At 37.0% G+C, this 21,573-nt stretch overlaps 1 protein-coding gene across 6 annotated transcripts in view; it reads left to right on the forward strand.

Moving 5' to 3' along the window:
* The window catches only part of DNM3 (dynamin 3), a 571,218-nt gene that overhangs the window by 241,817 nt on the left and 307,828 nt on the right, over positions 1-21,573 (forward strand). For 3 of the 6 annotated variants that reach the window (XM_036859907.1, XM_036859878.1, XM_036859887.1), the window contains exons 11-14: positions 525-611; positions 5,189-5,259; positions 16,454-16,505; positions 17,343-17,372. In XM_036859907.1, coding sequence (XP_036715802.1) covers positions 525-611; positions 5,189-5,259; positions 16,454-16,505; positions 17,343-17,372 — 240 coding nt within the window. The remainder of the gene's footprint in view (positions 1-524; positions 612-5,188; positions 5,260-16,453; positions 16,506-17,342; positions 17,373-21,573) is intronic. The other 3 variants (XM_036859891.1, XM_036859897.1, XM_036859915.1) reach the window with 1 other exon arrangement.

A 21,573-nucleotide genomic window follows, 5' to 3' on the forward strand; every position in this document is an offset into this window, starting at 1 on the left:
CGATTTTGAACTGTGCAGTCTGGGGCAAGTTACTTAACCTCTCTGCGCTTTGCTTTCCTCCTCTGTAAAATGGGGTTAATAATCGGATCTGTCTTTTATGATTGTTGTGAATTTCGAATGAGGTAATTCATGTGGTGCTTAGCACACAACCTGGAACATGGTAAGCACTCTATAAATATTAGTCATTATCCTCCTTTTCATCCTCATTTCTATCTTCTTCATCTTTGAACTTTATTAAGTGCTAACTCTGTACAGCATAGAGCTGGATGGTATCTGGGTTTCTGTTTTCTTTGCAGGGAATTTCTCTGCTGGTTTTGAAGTGTTTCTTCTCAGATAATGTAGTTACTTCTGATTGTAGTTTGTGCAGTCTTTTCTGTCACTCTGCCATTCTTCTTTAGGATATTTCACTTCTGCTTCCAGAATGGTACTGCATGTCTTCTGGAATACAACATAACTTATTTTTGTTTCTTTTTTGGCAGTATAAATATTTGAGTATTAACACTCAGATCTGTTTTTCTTGACAGCTGGCAAACTTCCCCAGACTCTGCGAGGAAACGGAAAGGATTGTTGCTAACCACATTCGTGAGCGAGAAGGGAAGACAAAGGACCAGGTGAGGAGAGGCCTTCTCTGGTGGGCAGGGTCCTTGTGGGAAGTGGAAGATCTCCCCAGGGTTGTTTGGTGGTCTCCAACAGTCGGCGTATCCCTGAATGGAAAAAAAAGAGCTGAGAACACCACCACATATGTTTATTTTTACTTATTTATGAATTTTATACATGTTGCTATATAAGTAGTGTAGTGTTGCTATACTAACATCTTGTGTATGTTAAAAATATAAACATATATAAAGACCTTAGAAGGATAACATTTAAAAAGCAATAATAGGAGTTCCATTATTTTTTTCAATACTTCATGAATCATCATGTGTACGCTTAGCATGTACACACCCCACTTTGAAAACCACTAATCCAGAAACATATCACATTTTTTCTTTAAGATAGGGCCCACAGATGGGCACCAGGATATTCATAAATTGCTAAAATGTTTTGCAAAATGTTTAGTTTTTTTATTTTTTTTCTTGAGGAGAATGGATAAAGCTATTCATCAGCTTATCCATGGAATCTATGACTAAAAAAATAAAAACATTTAAGAACAGCTCCTTTAACCATTTCTAACTATTTTGTAAATACATACGGTTTGTAAGGAGTGGCTTTGAAATTGTCTTCGAATCTTGGCTAACTATGAATGAACGATTATTTTCAAGTGAGAATAATTCATTGAAAAAAGTTAAGGACTACATGAAAGTAATTAAAGCTTCTTAAATTTAGGTGGATGTTTTCTTAGTTACTTATAAAACATTATAATGGGAAACACAAAGGTTTTCAGATGCTCTTCAGTTCCAGGACACAGCTGCAAGTGTGACAGCATGGAGAGGACACTGGACTCAAGCCATGTGTTCACCACAGAATAACAGCATGTTCTTGAGCAAATCACTTCTCGGGACTGTTGTTTTCTCATGTACAACGTTGAAATGTTGGTCTGTATGATCTCTGAAGTCCTCTATAAGTTAGAATTCCAAGATTTTGTGGTTCTTAGGTGAATTGGGAAGAAGGAGAGAAAGAACTGGGGAAAAGGAGGAAGGCACAATAGGAGAGAGAGAGGTAGAGACAAACCACAGGGAGAGAGACACATGCAACATGTGTCAGAGGGTATTGTAGGGTTGGGGTGGGCGTGGAAGGAGAAAGCGAAGAGACAGAGGAATGGAGGCCCAGCAGGTTGGGATATTTGTGAGTGACTCTGGTAACCACCTGCTGCTCTCTGCTCGAGCTTTGGGATTCATTGCTGCTACTTTTTATCATCGTGTTTTGAAAGTTAACAAACGATTATTCATAGTTTTCACTTATTTTGCAACTTTCTCACTCTTGGAGTAGTCACAATAGCCAAAAGTGGAGAAAGTAGGCTTTGTGACTTAGTAGAGATAAACAAATCAATTTTAACTCATGAGCCAGTGAAATCAAGCCTGGGTCCAGGTATACAACCCAAGACCAGAAGTTCCCCCACACACCTAATGTCACAGCTCCTGCTGGACCAAGAAAATGAGTTCTGTTATCAACTGTACTCCTGACCTTAAGTAAATAAGATAACCATTTTAATTTGTGTCTTTATTCTATGCAGTTCAAATGATAATACATCCTACTTAACTCTTAGGGATCCTGTGTAAAAACAATATTGAGGAAAAAACTGTACAATTATTATCTTAATTATCTTTGTGCTCATATCTAAATCAGTTAACTTCTTCATGTTTCATGTTTCAGAGTTTTTGTTTTACTGAAATGACACACTCAAACTTTTCATTGTCATTAAGATTGTGGGCTCCAGGGACTTCCTGGTGGTCCAGTGGTAAAGAATCCGCCTTCCAATGCAGGGGACGCGGGTTCCACGCACCGTAATGAAAGATCCCACATGCGTCAACGAAGATCCCGTGTGCCACAACTAAGACCCGATGCAGCCAAAAAAAATAAGGAAAAAAATTATTAAAAAAGAAAAAAGAAAAAAGATTGTGGGCTCTGGGTTCAGACTGCCTGAGTTCGAATCCAAGCTCTATCATTTGCTTTCTGTGTAAATGAACAAGTTATTTATTACTTTTACTCTTCAGTTTCCTCATCGGAAAGTGGAATAATAATGGTAGTTAACTCACAGGTATTTTGTGAGGATGAAATGAAGTAATCCAGATATAGTTCTTAGTTCTTCATTAATTTTAGTTGTTTTTGTTATTCCTAAAGAGCTATGACACATAGTAGACATGAGAAAGAACTGCCTTTTCTGTTTTCAAGGGAGACTGTCTTCCATCTGTACCTCGGATGTAGTGATTAATTCATTCCCCAAGTGGGAGTTAAGGGAGGGAGCGAACATCTCTCTCCTAAGTGACCATCTCAGGTGGCCTGGTTTGACAGTTAATCAACTGCCCGAAGAAGCTGGTGCCTGCCACTGCTAATATGGACTTGTGTGGCATAGTAAAAACGTGCATGTTTTTGGTAACGTGAACATGTCAGTTTGCATAGATTTCACATTTGAGTTCTGAACTCCGTGCTGCTTTAGGCCATATGGTACTTCTGAAGTCACTGGTCAGAGAGTGACCCATTTCCTTAGACCTCTGTACCAGTACTGCTTTGAGGTATTCTTGCAGTTTTTTAAAAAATGGAATTATTACCAACCTCTGCTCTGGAAACTGTGTGTAGGGGAAATTCTTCAGAATTAAAAATATGAAAAACCATAAATCTGTCTGAACTTTTTTCTAAAACAAAGGTTTTTTGAGCTTCGGTGTGTGCCTGCTGTTATTCCAGGTGCTTCCACACATGTAATTGCATGTTGAAATGGTTGGCTTTGTGGGTGATTACTGCTACCAGGGGTAGCTTTACATTTCTTCAACTAAATTTTTAATAACTGTGGGTGAGAAAGGCAGTGAGAAACTCTGAGAGAGTGAAAAAAAGAGAAAAAATGTACTATTTTCCTTTTCATCCCCCACATGCGACCTGGCTCTTTTCCTAGGATGAAAACAGACTCCCAGTTTCCAGGAATATGAATGAGAACAGCCATAGTTGTTATTTTTCTTCCACTTTTCCCCTGTACTGCAGTCCAAGTTAATGTGTGTGAACGTCCAAGATATTCATGACAACCTTTGGCAATGTTGAGAATTATGTAGATATTTTGTTCTTTATGGTGGCGACTACTAATTTGTGCTTGAATATTATGTTTATTGATCCAAACTCCTAGCCAAATGGATTTGGGGTATAAAATTTAATAGAATCTGGATTTATTGTAGGGAGAATAGTGGCAATGCCACAGATAATCTAATAGTGATGACTCCTCCTAACTCTTCAGTTTTCTTCATTAAGAGAAGAAAAAAAAAATTATCTGATGATATGAAAGTTTTCATACAAGTATGATATTGTTGACCCAGTTAGCGCCTGGGCATTGACTTTATGTTGGTAGTGAGGATGGGTTTGGGGTGATTCATTTAGTCTTTTTTTCGGTAGGGCTCCTTGGGGCTCACAGCAAGATTTGGTCAGATGACCAACTGAGATTAGCCACAAAAGCAAAGCCTCAGAGACCATAGCATTGGGTAATGAGTGAGAAACAATAATACTTGGCCATGTACTAATTATATGGGAATAAATTTCTCCCTTTAAAATAAACTATTCTTCAAGACTGGTAGATCGTCATAGAATTTACAGCCACAAATATTTCTCAGGCACCTGTTGTGTGTATCACGCTAGGTTCTAGGGATAAAGTGGTGAGCAAGATAAATATAATCTCTGCTTCCATGGAACTTACAGTCTTGCAGGGAAGCAAAACATCAAACAAAATATAATATAAATAATTAATTACATTTGTGATAAACACCACAAAGAAAAAGCATAGGGTATAATACATAAAAGTATAATCATGATTTATAGACTATATGAGAGTAATAGCATGATCCAAGTTGGTCTTGGGTGAGGGTGTGGGGTGAGGATCAGGGAAGGCTTTCCTGAGGATGCACCTCCTGGGGGACATTATATAGACGGTGCCAATGAACTGTTAGCACGAATGCTTCGATGCACTCAGATGTCACCTTCAGTGAAGCCTATTGATCTCAAGGAGGCTTTCTATTTATTTGTATATTGCCTTTTTGAGTTGGTTGATGAGATACTTCTCCTACTTTCCTATAGGGAGCTTAAAGAGATAGAAGAGGAGAGGAAAAACAAGAGATGATATTGCTATTTTGTGGCTAACATATGGTGTCTACAGGAGCAGGAAGCTCTAAGCAGCTCCTGCATGGCCTTCTTGCCACATGTATTTTTATACATGTGTCCTTTTGAACATTACACCTACGTTTTAGAGGAATAGAATAATTCTAGGTTCTGTGTTAAGCTGGCTCTGTGTTAAGTAAGCATGTTAAGTACATGCTTATAAACTATAGTGCTGTTGTCTTCATGTGGGACTCAGACTTTTCACATAGATCTTTTGTTTCTGAGTTTAGAGTAAAAATGAGAGTCTAATGAAAAAAGTTAATGCAACTTTTCATTCTAACTGAAGCATCCTTTTTAAAATTAAATAAAGATAAATGATTTGTAGGCTATTACCGAACTTAGTGTTTGAGAATATTTAAGATGGGTTTTCACTGAAGTGATTCTCTTGGACTTATAGGTATTGCTGTTGATCGACATCCAAGTCTCCTACATCAACACCAACCACGAAGATTTCATTGGCTTCGCAAAGTACGTGAAATCCTTGATTGTCACATGCATTCCTCCTGCTGATTTGTCTCAAATACACATGTGCATTTCTACAACAACCCCAGCATTCTGTGTCAGGATTAACTCTGAGTCAACCTACTGAGGAGATCTGAGCCTCGTGGCCATGGGGCCATGTTCTCTGAATAAAGGAGTTGGCTTCTTTATCGTACAGCATGGGAAATCATATGTAGCTCAGATACTCCTTGTTTTTGGATGATGATCTGCAGTATGTACTTGAGCTCCCATAGATAAGCAGTAACAGATGCACATTTAAAATATGTTAGGGAACAATTTCTCACATAAATTTGAAATACCCAGTGCAATTCACAGGATACAAGCTATTTGGCCATCCCTAAATCAGACTATAGTGGCCTATTTTTTTTTTAAAAAACTGTCCTTTGTGAACTTAGATGTAATCTTTTTGGATGAACATTCTCTTTTCTATGAAGTATATATACTTTATATAAGCTTGTCTATATATTGCTATTCTATCATACATGTGTTCTGTTATATTCTAATATTCTATTGCTATATTCACAGATATTGTCAGGTAAACATTATGCTTAAGTATTCAAGGTTGGTTATTTATTGTGTGACATTTTCAAGACCCTGAATTTACCATTTTTTCCTGCCCTTTAGTGGAATCAGTTTTTTATTGCTTTTAAAGAATTTTGATTCTAACTCTAAAATATACCTGTGGCATGTAAGTGGTTCCAACCTCAAGTATATAAAATATAGTTTATTTTATATAAAAAATAAAGTAAAGACGCCTATGTACTGTTACTTTACTATGTATTCAAGAATAGGGACAAATAAAAAATGAAACACAAGAAAATGTAAAACTAGACTGACTTAGTTTTACATTTTGACTTAGAAGAAACAGATATTTAGATCATGTGACCTAAACTAAACAGTGGCCTGAGGAATTTATAGGCATGTTTTAGAGAGGAAAGGCCCAATTATTCAACAGAAAATTGTCTCATTCTGAACATGGCCTAACAAATAGTGTATACACGTTTTGCATCCAGCAGTTATTACTATTGTGTGGTACACTAGTTTTTGGTTTTGGTACATTAGTTTTTTCAACTGCTTCCTGTCTGTGACTTATGTGTAAAATTGTTAGGACTCAGTGATTAATATGTTCCTTTAGACAGTTGTCTTTTTTTAGCTGCACTGCCCGCTCCAACTTCTAGATAGGGATTTACTCCACAGCCACTTCACACAGACCTGCTCCCCTGTCTTCTTGCCCCCATGGCTCTCATCATCTGTGCTGCTCATTTCCCTCTGCAAAAGCACCAGTGGCAAGAAACCTAGACTCCGGTGTGTCTTCTTGTCCCTAGGCCTGGAAGGGTGGACCTGAGAATTTCTACCTGGTTTTCTGTGTAGTCAGTGAAATCCTTGTGACCTGTTCCAAGCTCTGCTCTAGTTGCTATGGGGGAAATAAAAAGAAAAGGAAAAAAAAATTGTCTTTTAGGAGCTTGCCTAATAATTGAAAAGTATAGAGAAATGCAGGTAAAAATTTAAACTGATGCATTCTCCATTTACTTCACTTACTTCTTTGAGGAATTTAAAAGAAAAAGAAATCCTTGAGTCATTTGAAATAACCAGGAATACTTCCTTTCATGTTGATTTTTATTGGTTACAAATGCCAGTTTGATTTTTATAAAAATGTAGCAGATGCAGATATAAACTTGACACCATAACTTAAAAGTGAAAAGGATATTGCAGCACTGTCCTGTTATGGTATCCTGATTCAAGGAGGAGACAGAGAAAAAAATCATAATCAGTTTGGAAGGATTCAAGTTTTGAACATGTTTTGTAACCAGCACTAAATTTAAATTTCACCCCTATACTCTGCTTGAAACATTTTCCCCCTAGATTATCCTTTTACTTATTTTTAAAGATAAATGGTCCAGAGTTTATGTTCTCCAGTAAATTTTAATATTTTCTACCTCAGAAGCTGTTGAACTGAAGTATTATGTTGACTAGGTTTTCAAAGGCGTATAATTTTGCAAATGAAAATGCTTCAATTACAGCCTTTTGGTACAGTCTCTCTGTAATCCAGGTGACAGTCCCATTTTTCCAGCAGTGAGATAGATTGTGAACCTTTATGATGTTAGGGGACTAAAAAGAATCATTGTTCAAACTGCTTTAGAAACCCAGTAACTTTGCACATTTCTCATCTAATTTAAACTGCACACCTAAACTTCCTTTTGAAGGACTGGTCTGGGAGTCAGCAGCCTGAATTCTTTTTCCAGGGTTTGCCACTGATGAGGTTTGGGTTTTGGCCGCTTAGTCTCTCTGTATCTCAGTTTATTGCTCTGTCAAATGGAATAATAAAAAATCCCTGTCTTGTATACTTTTCAGGATTGTCGGAAGATCAAATTAATGAAGTTATGTGAAAGTGCCTTTGAAAATTGTGGTGCAGTCTGTAAAAGTGAGAAAGTACCATATGTACACACACACACACACACACACACACACACACACACACACACACACACACACACACCCCAGGAACTTGATTCTACGAGATGTACCATTTTACTTCATTTATGACGTTTTTAATGACTGGAGTATGATTGCCACTGAAAGACTTTTTTAGTTGCTGATGTTATCTCCAGATGTAATATTTTGCACTGAGACTCAGAGGTAAATGTTCTTTCTGTTTGTATGCTGAGTTGGAGTGCATTTCAATGTGACATGGGATAATTATGGTGATGAAGAAGTGTTCATTTCAAAATTACTTTGAGGAGTTGTGGTATTTTTTGTGCTTTTAAAAATTAAAAAAATATGGTTGTAGCTATAAATTTTGAAGTTGGCAGGAATGCTGTTTCCATCAAGGAAGAAAAGCCATATTTGAAGACAATTATGTAAGTATTTTTAAGTTCTGAAGATAGAAAATTAAAGTCTAGAGTTGAGGAAAATAAGCATTAGTTTCATGAGATTTTTAGAGATTTACCAAAAGAGGAGGACCACCCCTCAGATTTATAGGATGGTGATGTATAGAGTATTTTACACATGTAGTTTGTTTTTCAACTGGGATGACTTTTTGTTCTAAAAACTACCAAAAAGAAAGGAAAACAAATTGCTAAAATTAGATTAATGGAAAGTGATGTCTCAGAGTAGTGTTCAGAACAACTCAAAATTCTTTCTGCTATAGAATTTATTCTGCCGTGTTGAATATGTGAAACTTTTTTTCATCTCCCAGTTATTTGTTAAACATGGACCGTAAAATATGTACCATGTGTAATGTGTCCAAGTAAGCGCTGCTGTAGACTTGCTTTGGAATTTCTTAATTTCTGAAGGCTTGATTTTTCAATTGTAATATAGTTTCTGAACCTAAAAGTTTAGTATTTCAGAAGGAAATGTCAACTTTCCTCATGACTTAAGGATTTTAATTTGTCATTCTTCCCTGGTGAAAAAAAACCCCCAACATTCTATTTTTCTTAACACAACATAATTAGTTTTTGTTATTTAAGAAAACGCGCTCTTCCAATTAATTATTCTTCATTCACTTCCTCTCTTTCTCAGTAATCCTGTTGTCTGAACAGAAAGACAAGCTTGTTAGCTGAATGCCGTGGGGAGTGAACTTTCAAATTCTTGTGCTCTTCTCCATTTTCATGGGCACAGTTTGCCTTCTGAGTTACTAAGATTTTTGCAGTCCCGTGGTTTAAGAAACATGGGCTCCAGATACACACCGTTAGAATAACATCTCTATGCCACAAACAGCAGACCGAGGTCTGTTTTTCAATCTGCTGAGTAGGTCTTCCCACCTGTTTTCTCACAGTTGAAATGATAGTGTGCAGATTTCAGTTCTTGTTATGTGAGCACCATGAAAATTCTAAGGGTGGTAGCATTCATTATATCTCTTTCCTGATCCTCTGGAATGTCTCTGTTACCATTTTACTAAAGGCAGTATATGTGAACCTTGGCACCAAATTCCAAAACAATCTTGGTCTTTACCTTTACATTCTTTTTTATGTGTCCCTAATACATAATCATATTCCATTGTAATGGTGTATCTAGTTCCTATTCTTACATGAGAATGTTCTCTTTCTTGCGGAATTAAAACTTAGGTATTAGATTATAGCAAGATCCTTATTTGCCAATTTAGGAATTAAATGCTTGGTTGCCTACTGGGACTGGTAGAAATATAGATTTGAACAACTTGCAAGGACATCGTTAGTATCATCTATTTAAATAAGTTATAAATTCTAATGTTTCAAGCACTGTTTTAAAAATAAGTGGACTTCCACTTTTCTCTTTCATTCTCAAATCTGTTATTTTGAACTTTATCTTCATCCTTAAAATGAGTCTTAGGAGATGAGTCATCTTTGTTTTATAGGCCCCCAAGTTCTCTAGGGTTTTCTTGCATAATATTTAGCCTGAGACTTCACTAAAGATCCTGCAGGGGCAGTCGACATCATGTAGTTTTCTTCTTCCTTTGGCTTCAATCTGATTGGATGGAGCCAAGCCTACATGTGATAAGTTGCACTCTTGGGACTCTCAGCAACTGTTAATAATCTTCTTGGGGTAATATAAAAGAACATTCTAAAAGAGATTCTTTACTCCAGAGCAGTGCTGTCTAATAGAACTTTCTGAGATGATGGAAATATTTTATAACCTATGCTGTCCAATACAGTAGCCACTAGCTACATGTTACTATTGAGTAGCTGAAATGTGGCTAGTAAAGCAGAAGAAATGAAAATTAAATTTTAATTAATTAAGAATTTAATTTTAACAGCCACTTCTGGCTACCAGCGACTGTATTGGACAGCACAGTTCTAGAATATGGTGAATCCAGCTGATTGCTCTGGGTCCTTTAGCGGGCTATACTTTATTGACAACTTGGTGGTAACCTACAGTGGTGGCTTCAAGAAGAGAAAAAAGAGGTAACTCTGTTAGCTGCTTCTAAACAAACCCCAGGGCTCAGGAATATACAATCAGCTTTTTAAACGCTCTGTCACTAAAGTATAAAGGATAGACTTTTCCCTTCCACTGCCTTAGTCTGTATGTTGCCATTTTTCTAGTAATTCCTCCATCATAGCACAACTGACATTTCTTTTAATTTCAAGTCTCCTCTACAAACTAAACATAGTAGTAGAGGGAGAGGTACACTCTGACATTTGCCATGGAATCTGCATCTCTGAGGGACTCCATTTTCTTGATTCGTTTGAGCCCTCTTTGGTTTGACTTAGAGTCGGTACTCCTCTTTCTTCTTTCTCACTTCTCTTTTACATTTTGGCTCACCGTAGTCTTGTTTCTACCACACCACTCTATTGAGACTGCTTTTGGCCAGGAGCGAACAGTTAATTCAATGGACAACTCTGAGTCCTTTGTTTGACATCGTTAACCACTCCTTGTTGAAGAGACCTATCCTATCCCTTTGCTGAAATAACTCTCCATTGTCTCCTGGCTTTCCTCTTTCTGCTCTAGCCACTTCTTCTCGTTTTTATTTTGGAGCTCTTTATCCTGTGATCATGGCTTAAGAACTGCTTTTTATCAGTATTCTTCTGTAGACCCTTTTCTTTTCTCACTCACTGCACTATCCCTGTCCAATAGTGTTACCCACCGCAGTGGTTTCAGTTACCAGCTTTATCTGATGCCTCTAAATCTAGATCTCCATTCCAGAACTTTTTCTTGGACTGTTACCGTATTCAGCTACATACTGGGAATCTCTACTTGTATATCCTAGGGAAGCCTCAACCCAATATTAATTAACCCAAGTTAAACTCATCATCTGATTTTATAATTCATGCCTCCTCCATTGTTCCCACTCTCTGTGGGTGGTAACTCCCAGTTGCTCAAACCAGAAACCTGAGTGTCATTCTTTACTCCTTGTTCCCCTCACCTTTGTTTCCTTCCATCTTTAACAGGTCCATATGATTCTACCTCTATAATATTTTTGGAATTTTTTCTATTTCTTCCTATCATCATTGCTGCTACTAAAGTTAGTCTTCTCTTGGGTGGGTTGCTACAATGGTCTCCTTGCCCCTTGTCATGTTCTTTCTAATTCCTTCTGGAATTCTTATTACTTTCAGAATAAAGTCTAAACTCATTAGTGTGGTTTCCAAGGCCCTGTAGAATCTGTCTTTTGCTTACCTCTTCAGCCTATTCTATTGTTACTATTCCTCTCTATCCCACCCCCTAACTCTGTGCTGTAGCCAGACTGGCCACTTTTGGATTCCTAAATGTACCATACTCTTGCTGCAGCACATGTCTATGGCACACTTCTTCAAATTATTTAAATTTCCTATTGCAGATAAACATTAAGAATCTGGTTGTATATAACCCTGGCATCAAAATACAATTCCATAAATATTTCTTAAGAAACTACTGTAAACACTGCGAGGTAATGTCAGTGGTGAGAGAGGTAGAGATAACTGATCAATGCAACACACCGTTGGCCATCAAGCAGCAGACCTTGTTGGAGGGGAGTTAGAGGCCTGCGTATAACACAATCCTGTTTATAGAATACAGGCACAGACCAAGAACTAGCGGAGTTCATTGGAAGGAGAGATAACTGGAGGTTTCTGAGAAGGCATAATTCAGAAATGGTACTTGCTTTGACTTTGAAGGCTGGGCGGGACTCCAACAGTCAGAGGGAGGGGGTCAAGGCTGGCTGCTTCCTGTCTTCCCTGGTTCAGAGTTGATACTGCCTATTTCAGGGAGGTAGTATTTAATAAAACACTTCTTTGATCATGCCATTTTCTGGCTTAGAATCTTTGAATACTTACTGCTGCCTTCAGTATAATGACCAAATTCTCCATAATTGGTCCTAACATAGAGTTATTGTACTAGGTGGCTTTTAAGGTCATTTATTGAATACAAACCTGAGTCTATGGTCATACAATTTTTCCCATATTAGTTTTACTTTCCACAACTTTCCTACATGCCCCAGCTTTCTACCTCCTGGCTTTGCTTATACTACTCCATTCTCTTGGAATGTGGTTGATTTTCTTCCTCTATTAAAATTTTACTTTTTTTCAAGTTTTCTATGAAAATCTCAGATCAAATCAGACCAAAATGATCTTTCTTTTCTCTGAATATTCAGAGCAATTACTATGTACAGGATTTATCTGATAAATGGTCACACATACCCCTTGGCACATTCTTATGTTATTATAATCTTATTGCATATGCACATGGACATGGATAGACACAAATATGCAGAAAAAATTTTTGAGCTAAGAGGTAACATGGATTATTTTTCTTTGAATGTCATTCAATGTGCTCTTATTTTTATAAAAATTTAAACCTTTTGTTATATAATTTCAAAATCATTATGTCTCAGAGCATTAAACTAATTAACCTAATTTGGTTTTATGTGTTTTAATGTTCTGGCGAACTCTTCAGCAGTGACTTGTGTGTAGTAGGAATTTTATATGATTAATAACGTACACACAGATAATAAGATATGGGGTTAATTATATCCCACATTTGAAACAGAAGCGCTTTTTTGGCTTTCTATTACAACCTTAAATATTTATTCTTTTAGAGATTATTCCTTTGTTATTTGTGTTTTGTGTATGTATGTCACTACCCACACTAGATAAATTGTAGGCTCTCCTTACAAGGACCATACCTTATACATGTTTATATGTTCCACAGAGTTTCTTTCAGATAGTTGGTGCCCTAACAGTTTTGACTTATGTCAAATTAAAACATTATATATAGGTGTGTTTTACAATATTGCAGAGATAACCAGTTAAGGACCTATTACCAAGAATACCTCCAAAGACTCAAATTAACTTGTAAGTCCTTACATGGTTTTCTGTGAACACATTTTTAAATAAGTATTTTGAAATACTTTCAGTTCAGTTATCACTGCATTCCTAAGAATTATGATAAAGGATGTTTTCTATCTAGGCAGATTATTTTTTATTATGTTACTTATGGAGTAAATTTAAGTACCTAAATACGTCATTAAAAGCAGTATCTTTGGATTTATGGGGCCAGTTGCTGCAAAAAAGATTATTTTTTAGGTGAAAAGTAAAGGTAATTTAGTATTTGTTCTAACACTAATATTTGAGATTGGCTTATAAAATAAATCTATTTTTTCCCTGCATATTCTTACAAGTGGTAGATCCTAAATATGCATTATTTAGTAGATGAAAATTCTATGTCAGTGGAAAATCTCTTCACCTAGTGGATTTCACAAGCATCTGAGAGTACCTTTGCATCTCAAGGAATCTTAGATGTAAAAGAAACTTAAGAAACAGTGCCCCAGCACTTGTCTCTGTCTCTCTGACTCTTAACGCGCGCACACACACACACACACACACACACACACACACACACACACACTTTATAGCCAAGAAAGCCAAGAAACTAAGGTCCATTTAGGTCATACTCTTTGCCTAAGGTAGCACAAGGAGTCATCAACAATCTCTGTGTTTTTTGCTTTATATTCAGTTTCTTTTCTCTTATATGATTTTAAGGGGACCTATACATAATTTGAGGGTCCCCAGTAGTTCACCTACTTAAAAGTAAACACCTGTAAGTCTGCCATAGTTCGAAGTTACCACTACTAGTCAGTGATTTATTTTAAAATAGCTCCTGTTAAAAAAAAAAAAAAACCTCTAAAACACAAGTATGATGCTTGGGAGAGATGGTCATATCCATGAAGAAGGCATGATCACATTATAATAGTAGTTTTCCCATTTCTTCCTAGAAGAGAGGAAAGCCTGGAGGACCCTGGAGAAAGAAAGCATGGGATCTGAAGCCCCAGGAAGAGTAGTACTTTAGGCACACTTTGTGCATCAGGGCATGGTGGGCAGCCAGAGGGCAGTGTGGTCTCATCAGACCCCTGGCCACAGACACAACCTTCACCTCATTCACAACCTCACCACAAAAACCTGAATAATGTAGATTTGGATTATACAGAGAAAAGGTTGGAGAGATGAATTTCATAGTAATTAAGGGAATTAAGCATTTAACTAAAGACTAGAAAAATAATAAGAACTGAGGAGAGAAGAAAAGCTAAACTCTGAGATTAGCAAATTGAAAAAGAAAGAGACACAAAATATCTTTAGTAATGAAATACAGTGTGGCCTTTCAACACCCACCTCTTCCCCGTCCTCAGTTGAAGGTAGTATATAGTTTTTTTATGAGTTTGAGGGGAAGCAGCTTAAATACATCATGGGAGATTATAAAAGATTGCCATTTTGAGCAACTGTTCTAAGTGTGGCATTGATTTCTGATGTGCTGCTGAGCTATAATATCCCACTACTTTAAACAGTTGATTGATAATCTTAATCTGTCTTTTCTCTGTTTTAGACTATTTCATTAATCTCCAAAACAGCTTCTGTAAACAACTAAACAATCAGTTAGAGGGTTCAGTATTGCTAGTCTTTTCAGAATAACCAAAATGAGTTGTATTTTCTTATATTGATATATGTTTATTCATGGACTCACCAAAAGAAAGCCTTCAATCTTTTGAGAGATAGAGTAACATATTGCCTAATCTTGAGATTTCTGGGGTTAAATTGTTGGGGTGATATCTGGCTCTTATCCCCTCTGTGCTCGTGTTATAATGGTATCAGCCTCATTGGATTTCTCATTCAACAGATATTTGTTGAAGCCAACTATGTGCCAGGTAGTTTCTACGCACTGGGGTTATAGCAGCGAATGAAACAGGCAAAAACCCCTGCTCACAAGGAGCTTTCATTCTAATGGAGGGAGGCAGATAATAAACACACAAAAAATCAGTAAACTATATAGTATGTTTGAAGGTGAAAAATGCCATAGAGAAAAGCAGAACAGTATAAAGGGGATGAGAATCCTGGAGGAAGGGAGGGATTCAATTTTGAATAGGGTGGTCGTGGTAGGTCTCACTGAAAAGATAAATTTGAATAAAGACTTGAAGGAGGTGATGTTGGGAGCCATGCAGATATATGGAGGAAGTGTATTGTTTAGGCTGATGGAGTAGCTGGCATAAAGGCTTTGAGGTGGGAGTGTGCATGGTGGGATCAAAAAAAAAAGGAGATCAGTATGGCTGGACCTCTCGAATGAAAGAGGTGGAGAATAGGAGGAGATGAGTCAAAGAGGTGGAGAGTGGGAGTTAAGGGCCTTGTGGACCATTGCAAGAATTTTGACTTTTACCCTGAGTGTAATTGTATTGCATAGCAGTAGAGGGTTTTGAGCAGAAGGGTGACAGGAACCCCCCTCTAAAAGGATCACTCTGGCTTCTGTGTCGAGAATAGACATTAGGGGGACAAGTGTGTAAGACCAAAGAGACCAAAGAGTAAGTGATGATGACAGTGCAAGTGAGAGATAATGGTGGCTTGGAACAAGGTAGTAGCAATGGAATAAAAAGATGTTGAATTTTAAAGACATTTTGAGAAGTAGAGTCAATAGCATTTGCTGATGATTTGATGTGGAAGTAAGAGAAAGAGGAACCAAGGACTTTGGCTTAAGTACTTGGCAATATGGAATTGCCATTAATTAAAAAGGGAAAGAATGTGGGTGGAACAGGATTTAGGGAGGATGTCACAAGTTCAGTTTTCACAGATTAAGTTTGAGATGCCCATTAGACATCCAAGTGGAAATGCTGAGTTGTTGAAAACTTACTTGAGTCTAGAGTTGATGAGATGGGTCCAAGCTGAAGATGCACTATGGGAGTTGTCAGAATATAGTGGAATTCAAAGCAATGAGATTAGATGATATCATGAGTTTGGGATCTGGAATTAGACTACCTAGTACCAGCACTTGTTAGCTGAGTAATATGGGGGAAGCCACTCAGCCTCTCTGTGACTCAGTATCTCCATCTGTAAAATGAACGAATATTACCTCGCAGGGTTAAAATTAAAATAAAATCACTAATATCTGTAAACCACTTAGAACATGGCATATACTCAAAAAGTGCTATCAATTTTCAGTACAATCTTATATACCTGTGGGATATCACTAATACTTAACCTTGACTTATTAATGTAGCAATACAGGTTTTCTTCCTGTGGTGTATTATTTTTGATTTGTGATCACTAATTGGTTCTAGAAGTTCCATTGAGTTGGTTTTGCTTCCAGAATTAAACTGACCTGGATTTTTTATATTAGCTCTGCCTCAGTTGTTGATATATTTTTAATGCCTGTATTTATTTTAGTATCTGTTACTTGCTCAGAAAAAAATCGTATGATTTTCTTCAGTGCTTCTCTCCTTTGCTTTTCTCAGTGCTCAGCAGAGGAGCAGTCAGGTTCACAAGAAAAACACAATTGGAAATCAGGTAGGAATTGTTTAAAAGAATTAAAGCATGCATGTCCCAAAGAATTTGAACTAAATTGCTTGATTGACTTTTTTTAAATGCAAATTAATCATGTGCAAATTTTGCTGGAAATGCAACTTTTTGTTTTGTTTTTGCTTTTAAAGTTTTTGGAGTGAATTGCATTTTTTTTTTTTTTTTTTTTTTTTTTTTGCTATTTTATGCAGTTAACCCTATTGATTTATTTTAAATAACTTTTCTGCTATTTGCTCTGCTTTTCAAATTTGACTCCTTGTGTCCTGCTTTGCTTGCTTACATTACCCCTGAATTTGATTTAACATTGAATCTGTGAGTCAGTTCAAGGTTAAAATATGGTGAGTAGTTGCATGAGCTTTCTGGTGCTGCTGACTAGTTCACACATTTGCACAGCTTGGTAACAGTGAAGGGACAGCTCATAAAGAAGGCAGTTTGGGATTTAAGATTTAATCTCTGCCACACCACATCCTGTTGGTTAATGAAGATGTTAATTCCTAAGAAGATCTGATCTTTTAAGTTTTTGTGTTTTGGGCTGGCCAGCTGTCTCTGACTAATAGCGCTCTGCAGAGATTGCATTAACTCTGACAGTTTGCTGTTTCTTTTATGTTTTATGTGATAATGAATATTTGCATTGTTATTTCTTTTCAAGTCAAAACAATGATGGTTTTATAGTTTTTTAAAAAATTCAGAGGTACAATTGTTGAATAAATTGAAACCTCTGCTCTAAAATTTTTTCCATTGTTTTGAAAGGAGAAGAGGTAATAATAGACTTTATTTTGAAAACTTTTTTTCTGAACTAAAGCATATAATTCTTTGCTATTTCAGGGAACCAATCTTCCGCCTTCAAGGCAAATTGTACGAGCTAAGTTCTGTAAGCTTTACTGTTGCTTTTTCATTTAGCGTCCCAAGGGCACAGTTTGTCTTTAACTGATTAACTCAACTAGCGCTTGCTACTAATTTTTTTAAACTTAGATTGTCTTGTCCATAACACCCTATCATTGAAATAAAAGTCCTCTTAAGAGGGTTCATCCCTTCACTGCTAATAACTTGCTGTGATTGAAAGGTATGAACTAGTAAATTCTAAAATGCTGTAATAATAAATGTTTAACACTGTGGGTGCTTTGATATTTCTCTAATTTTAATGGGCCTTAAAATGATTAAAATCATTAATGACCTTCATCTCTGTCCTTTTATGCTATGTTGTTATAAGGTGTAAGCCTTTCTCTTCCCCTTCTATGATAATATTTCCAATAAATGTAGGTGACACTTCTAAAAGGTGGGTGAATATTAAACAACTGATTTTGATATATCTGTTGATACTACCCAATAGCAATTATTTGTATTTATTTTTTAAAAACTAATAAAACAAAAAGTAAAATTACACTGATTGACATTTTATATGGCTTTAGAGTTGAAGCTTTTAAAACCAGATGCTATATCTTCACTTAATGGAAGTATAAAGATATTGTCAAATTACTAGCATTAAAAGAAAAAACCAATTATACTCATTTCTACCATGGGCGAGGCAGCCCTAAAATCTTTCTTCCAGCTATGCACAACTTGAGAATGAGATCGGAAGATGGGTCAATTATTTTCCTCATGATGCTTTGGCAGAAACAAACTTTGGAGCGAGATATTCCTGGGTTCAAATTCTCCTCTGCCACGTAGTAGCCATGTGGCCTTGGACAAACTGAACCTGAGTTTGCCCAATTGTGTGATGGGAAGAATAGAAAATATCTCTGCCCAGTGATTGTGAGAATCAGAAATAACCTACATCATGAGGTTTGCAGCTGGGTACTAGATACGTGCCCTATAAAGAGTACACGGTAGGTAGGTGCTGCTTCTTGGAACTTTGGGGAGAAAAAAAATATGGAGTATAAGAAAATTATAAAAGTTATTAAATGAGAACAATGAAACATTTGGGAAAATTAGAAGCTATGGCAATTATTCTGTAGATTACAATGACCAGATTAAGCCTGGATGTGGTGTAATGGATTTACCTATAAAACTTTCCTCATGGTCAGAACTCTAGCTCATAGAAGTTTATACTTACTGGAAAAGCAATAGTATAGTGGCATAAATGTATACTTTAAATCAGATCTGGATGGAAACTCAGAACAGTTTTCAATTATGTTGCCTCCAAATGCTAAAATCATGCTAATTATGTTTCTGTGCCTTTACTTTCACTGAGTACTTCAAAGCCCATACATTATGGAAGTTTTATAACTCAAGATAATAGAATTGGGGCGAGTGTTATAATAGAATACAGATCCCTTATCCAAAACCTCTGGGGCCAGATGTGCCTTGAAGGTCAGAACTTTCTGGATTTTAGAAAAATATTGCATATATTATATATTACCCAGTATTCCTGTGGGGTCAGAGGCAACACATATTGTAATTAAACATATTGTATTTCTGCAGTGAAACAAATGATAATCACACCAAGTAGATTAAATGAAAGACATAAATATTTTCACATCAAGTCAGGTTTTGCTGCCAAATTTGTTGCTGTTGTTTTAACCTTTCACTTTGCAAGTAAGAGGTTATGAACCTGAATATCTTATTTTTCAGAACCAAATCCAATAATTAAACACGATACAGTATATTTCAAAGAATCCTTTATTGTTTTTTTCTGCTTAGCGGAAATGAACCATAATTACTTGAAACCCCTTTCTTTATGAATCTGAATAACTGAGGTTGATTTGGGTTTGTATTCAAAAATCAAGAAGCTCAAAGACAGGGAGCCTTGGAGCTCAGCCTGCTAACTGATGTCAGCTTTAATGGTTGGTGGGGCTAAGATACTCTGCACTATCCTAGCAAATGCTTCATCCATTCTGATATCCTCTTAGCGCTCCTGATTATAAGAGATGGCTGTGCAGAATCTATTCTGAATACTTTAGAAGAATTTGAAGAAAGAAAAATTCCTCCTTAAAGTCTAAATCCCCATTTGTTTTCACCTGCCTAGAAATTTGTCTGCTTAGAAGTTCTACATGCTGGTGTCAACAAATGTATGAAAAAAATGTGAGCACACAATTAGCCTAAAGTTGCACTGCCCAGAAATTTCAACGTAAATTTCATTCATCCCTTCACTCATCACTTGTGTATTTGAAACTTTTGAGAGTCAAAAACTGTGGTAGATGTTAGAATGATGAATAAATCATGGGCCCTGCTGTCAGGGAGCTCACATCCCAGTGGGGATTGTGGTAAGTAATTGAAGTCTGTCACCTTTTTCAAGGTTAGCTCCTTCTGATACTTCAGGCCTCACTGAAACTATCACTTCAGTGAGAGGTTGGCCCTGACTGTTGAATCTAGTCACCTTTCCTCCCCCAAATCTTGTCATTGTTATCTATCATGTTTATTTATTATTTTTTGTTTTCTTTCACTAGGACAGTAAGCTCCATTAAAGCTATTTCTTTTAAATTTTATTTATTTATTTTTTTGGCTGTGCTGGGTCTTTGTTGCTGCATGTGGGCTTTCTCTAGTTGGGGTGAGCGGGGGCTGCTCTTTGTTGTGCTGCGTGGGCTTCTCATTGCAGTGGCTTCTCTTGTTGCGGAGCACGGGCTCTAGGCACGTGGGCTTCAGTAGTTGCAGCATGTGGGCTCAGTAATTGCGGCACTTGGGCCCTAGAGCATGTGGGCTTCAGTAGTTGCGGCTTGCGGGCTCTAGAGCGCAGGCTCAGTAGTTGTGGCACACGGGCTTAGTTGCTCCGCGGCATGTGGGATCTTCCCGGACCAGGGCTCAAACCCGTATCCCCTGCATTGGCAGGCAGATTCTTAACCACTGTGCCACTAGGGAAGTCCCAAAGCTATTTTGTGTGTGTGTGTGATGGTGAAAGCAGTGGAGTATCATTGTAAGGTTGTAAGTGCAATCGTAATAATACTTTAGAAAGATCATTTTGCCTATAGTGTGAAGAAAGATTTTGAAGGGAGGACGAGATTAGAAAAAGTAGACTAGCTAGGAGTCTAGTCTAGGAGTCTAGGCTCCTAACAGTTAGGAGGCTGTTGGAGACAAAAGATTATGATTATTTGGGCTAGCTAAGCTCTCTGTACTAGATTTGAGGAGAAGCTGATGAATTCAGGAGATATTAAGTAGAAAAAGAATCTAAAGGATTGTGATGAATTAGATGTTGAGGAGAGTGCTGGGGATTGTCAGCAATGCAGTGCGGACATGTGATTTAAGCAAAGTTGAGATGGTGGTGCTCTTCACGGAGAAAGGAACATAGTGAGGAAGGGTAGATATGTTGAATATAGTCACTGTGGAAGATTAGAGTAAAAATATCCAGTGGGAAGTTGGATAAAAGTGCCTAGACTTCAGAAGAGACAGAGAAACATTTATTCCAAAAGTAGGGAACCACTGAAAGATTTCCAGTAGGGAAGGGGTATCATCTGATTTATATGTTGGAAAGATCTGTGTATTAGCCATATGAAATGATTTGGAAGAATAAAACTAGATATATGGAGATTGGTGTAGACATTTCTGAAATAATTCAGGTAAGAAAATACAAATGTCAATAGCAGGAGGTATCTAGGAGAAGGACAGGTTCAAAAATATATTTAGAGGATGGAAAGAGTTATAAATAGTTGTGGAGTTGGGTGGGGGGTGTTAAGTCATTCTCCCAAGCTATGGCTAGGGAGGTCTACTGACAAAGGGAGTACAGATGAAGGAGGACCAGATTTCAGTGGAGGTGGGAGAAGAAGTGGTGATTTCAGTTTCAGATATATTTTTTGTGCCTATTGGAGATGTCAGTAGAGTTTGAGGTTCAAGACTTGTCTATACTGGAGATATAAGTTTTACAGTTGTCAATGTGTACATTGTAGTTGAAGCCATGGGAGTAGATGAGATCACCTCCAGAGGATGAAAGCATAGAAGGAAATGTGAGATTTAAAGGATAAAAGAGAAAGAAGAGTTGGGACAGAATGAGGAACTGAAAAGGAGTCTAAGAAGTGATAAGAGAAGTAGGAAAACTTGGAGAGTAGTAGGATGAGAGCTCAGGGAAGAGAATGTTTCAAAGAGAGAATGGTCAAGTAGTATTAGCTATTTCCAAGAGCTCAAGAAG

The sequence above is a fragment of the Balaenoptera musculus genome, chromosome 1 (genome assembly GCF_009873245.2).
Source record: "Balaenoptera musculus isolate JJ_BM4_2016_0621 chromosome 1, mBalMus1.pri.v3, whole genome shotgun sequence".
Classification (NCBI taxonomy): domain Eukaryota; kingdom Metazoa; phylum Chordata; class Mammalia; order Artiodactyla; family Balaenopteridae; genus Balaenoptera; species Balaenoptera musculus.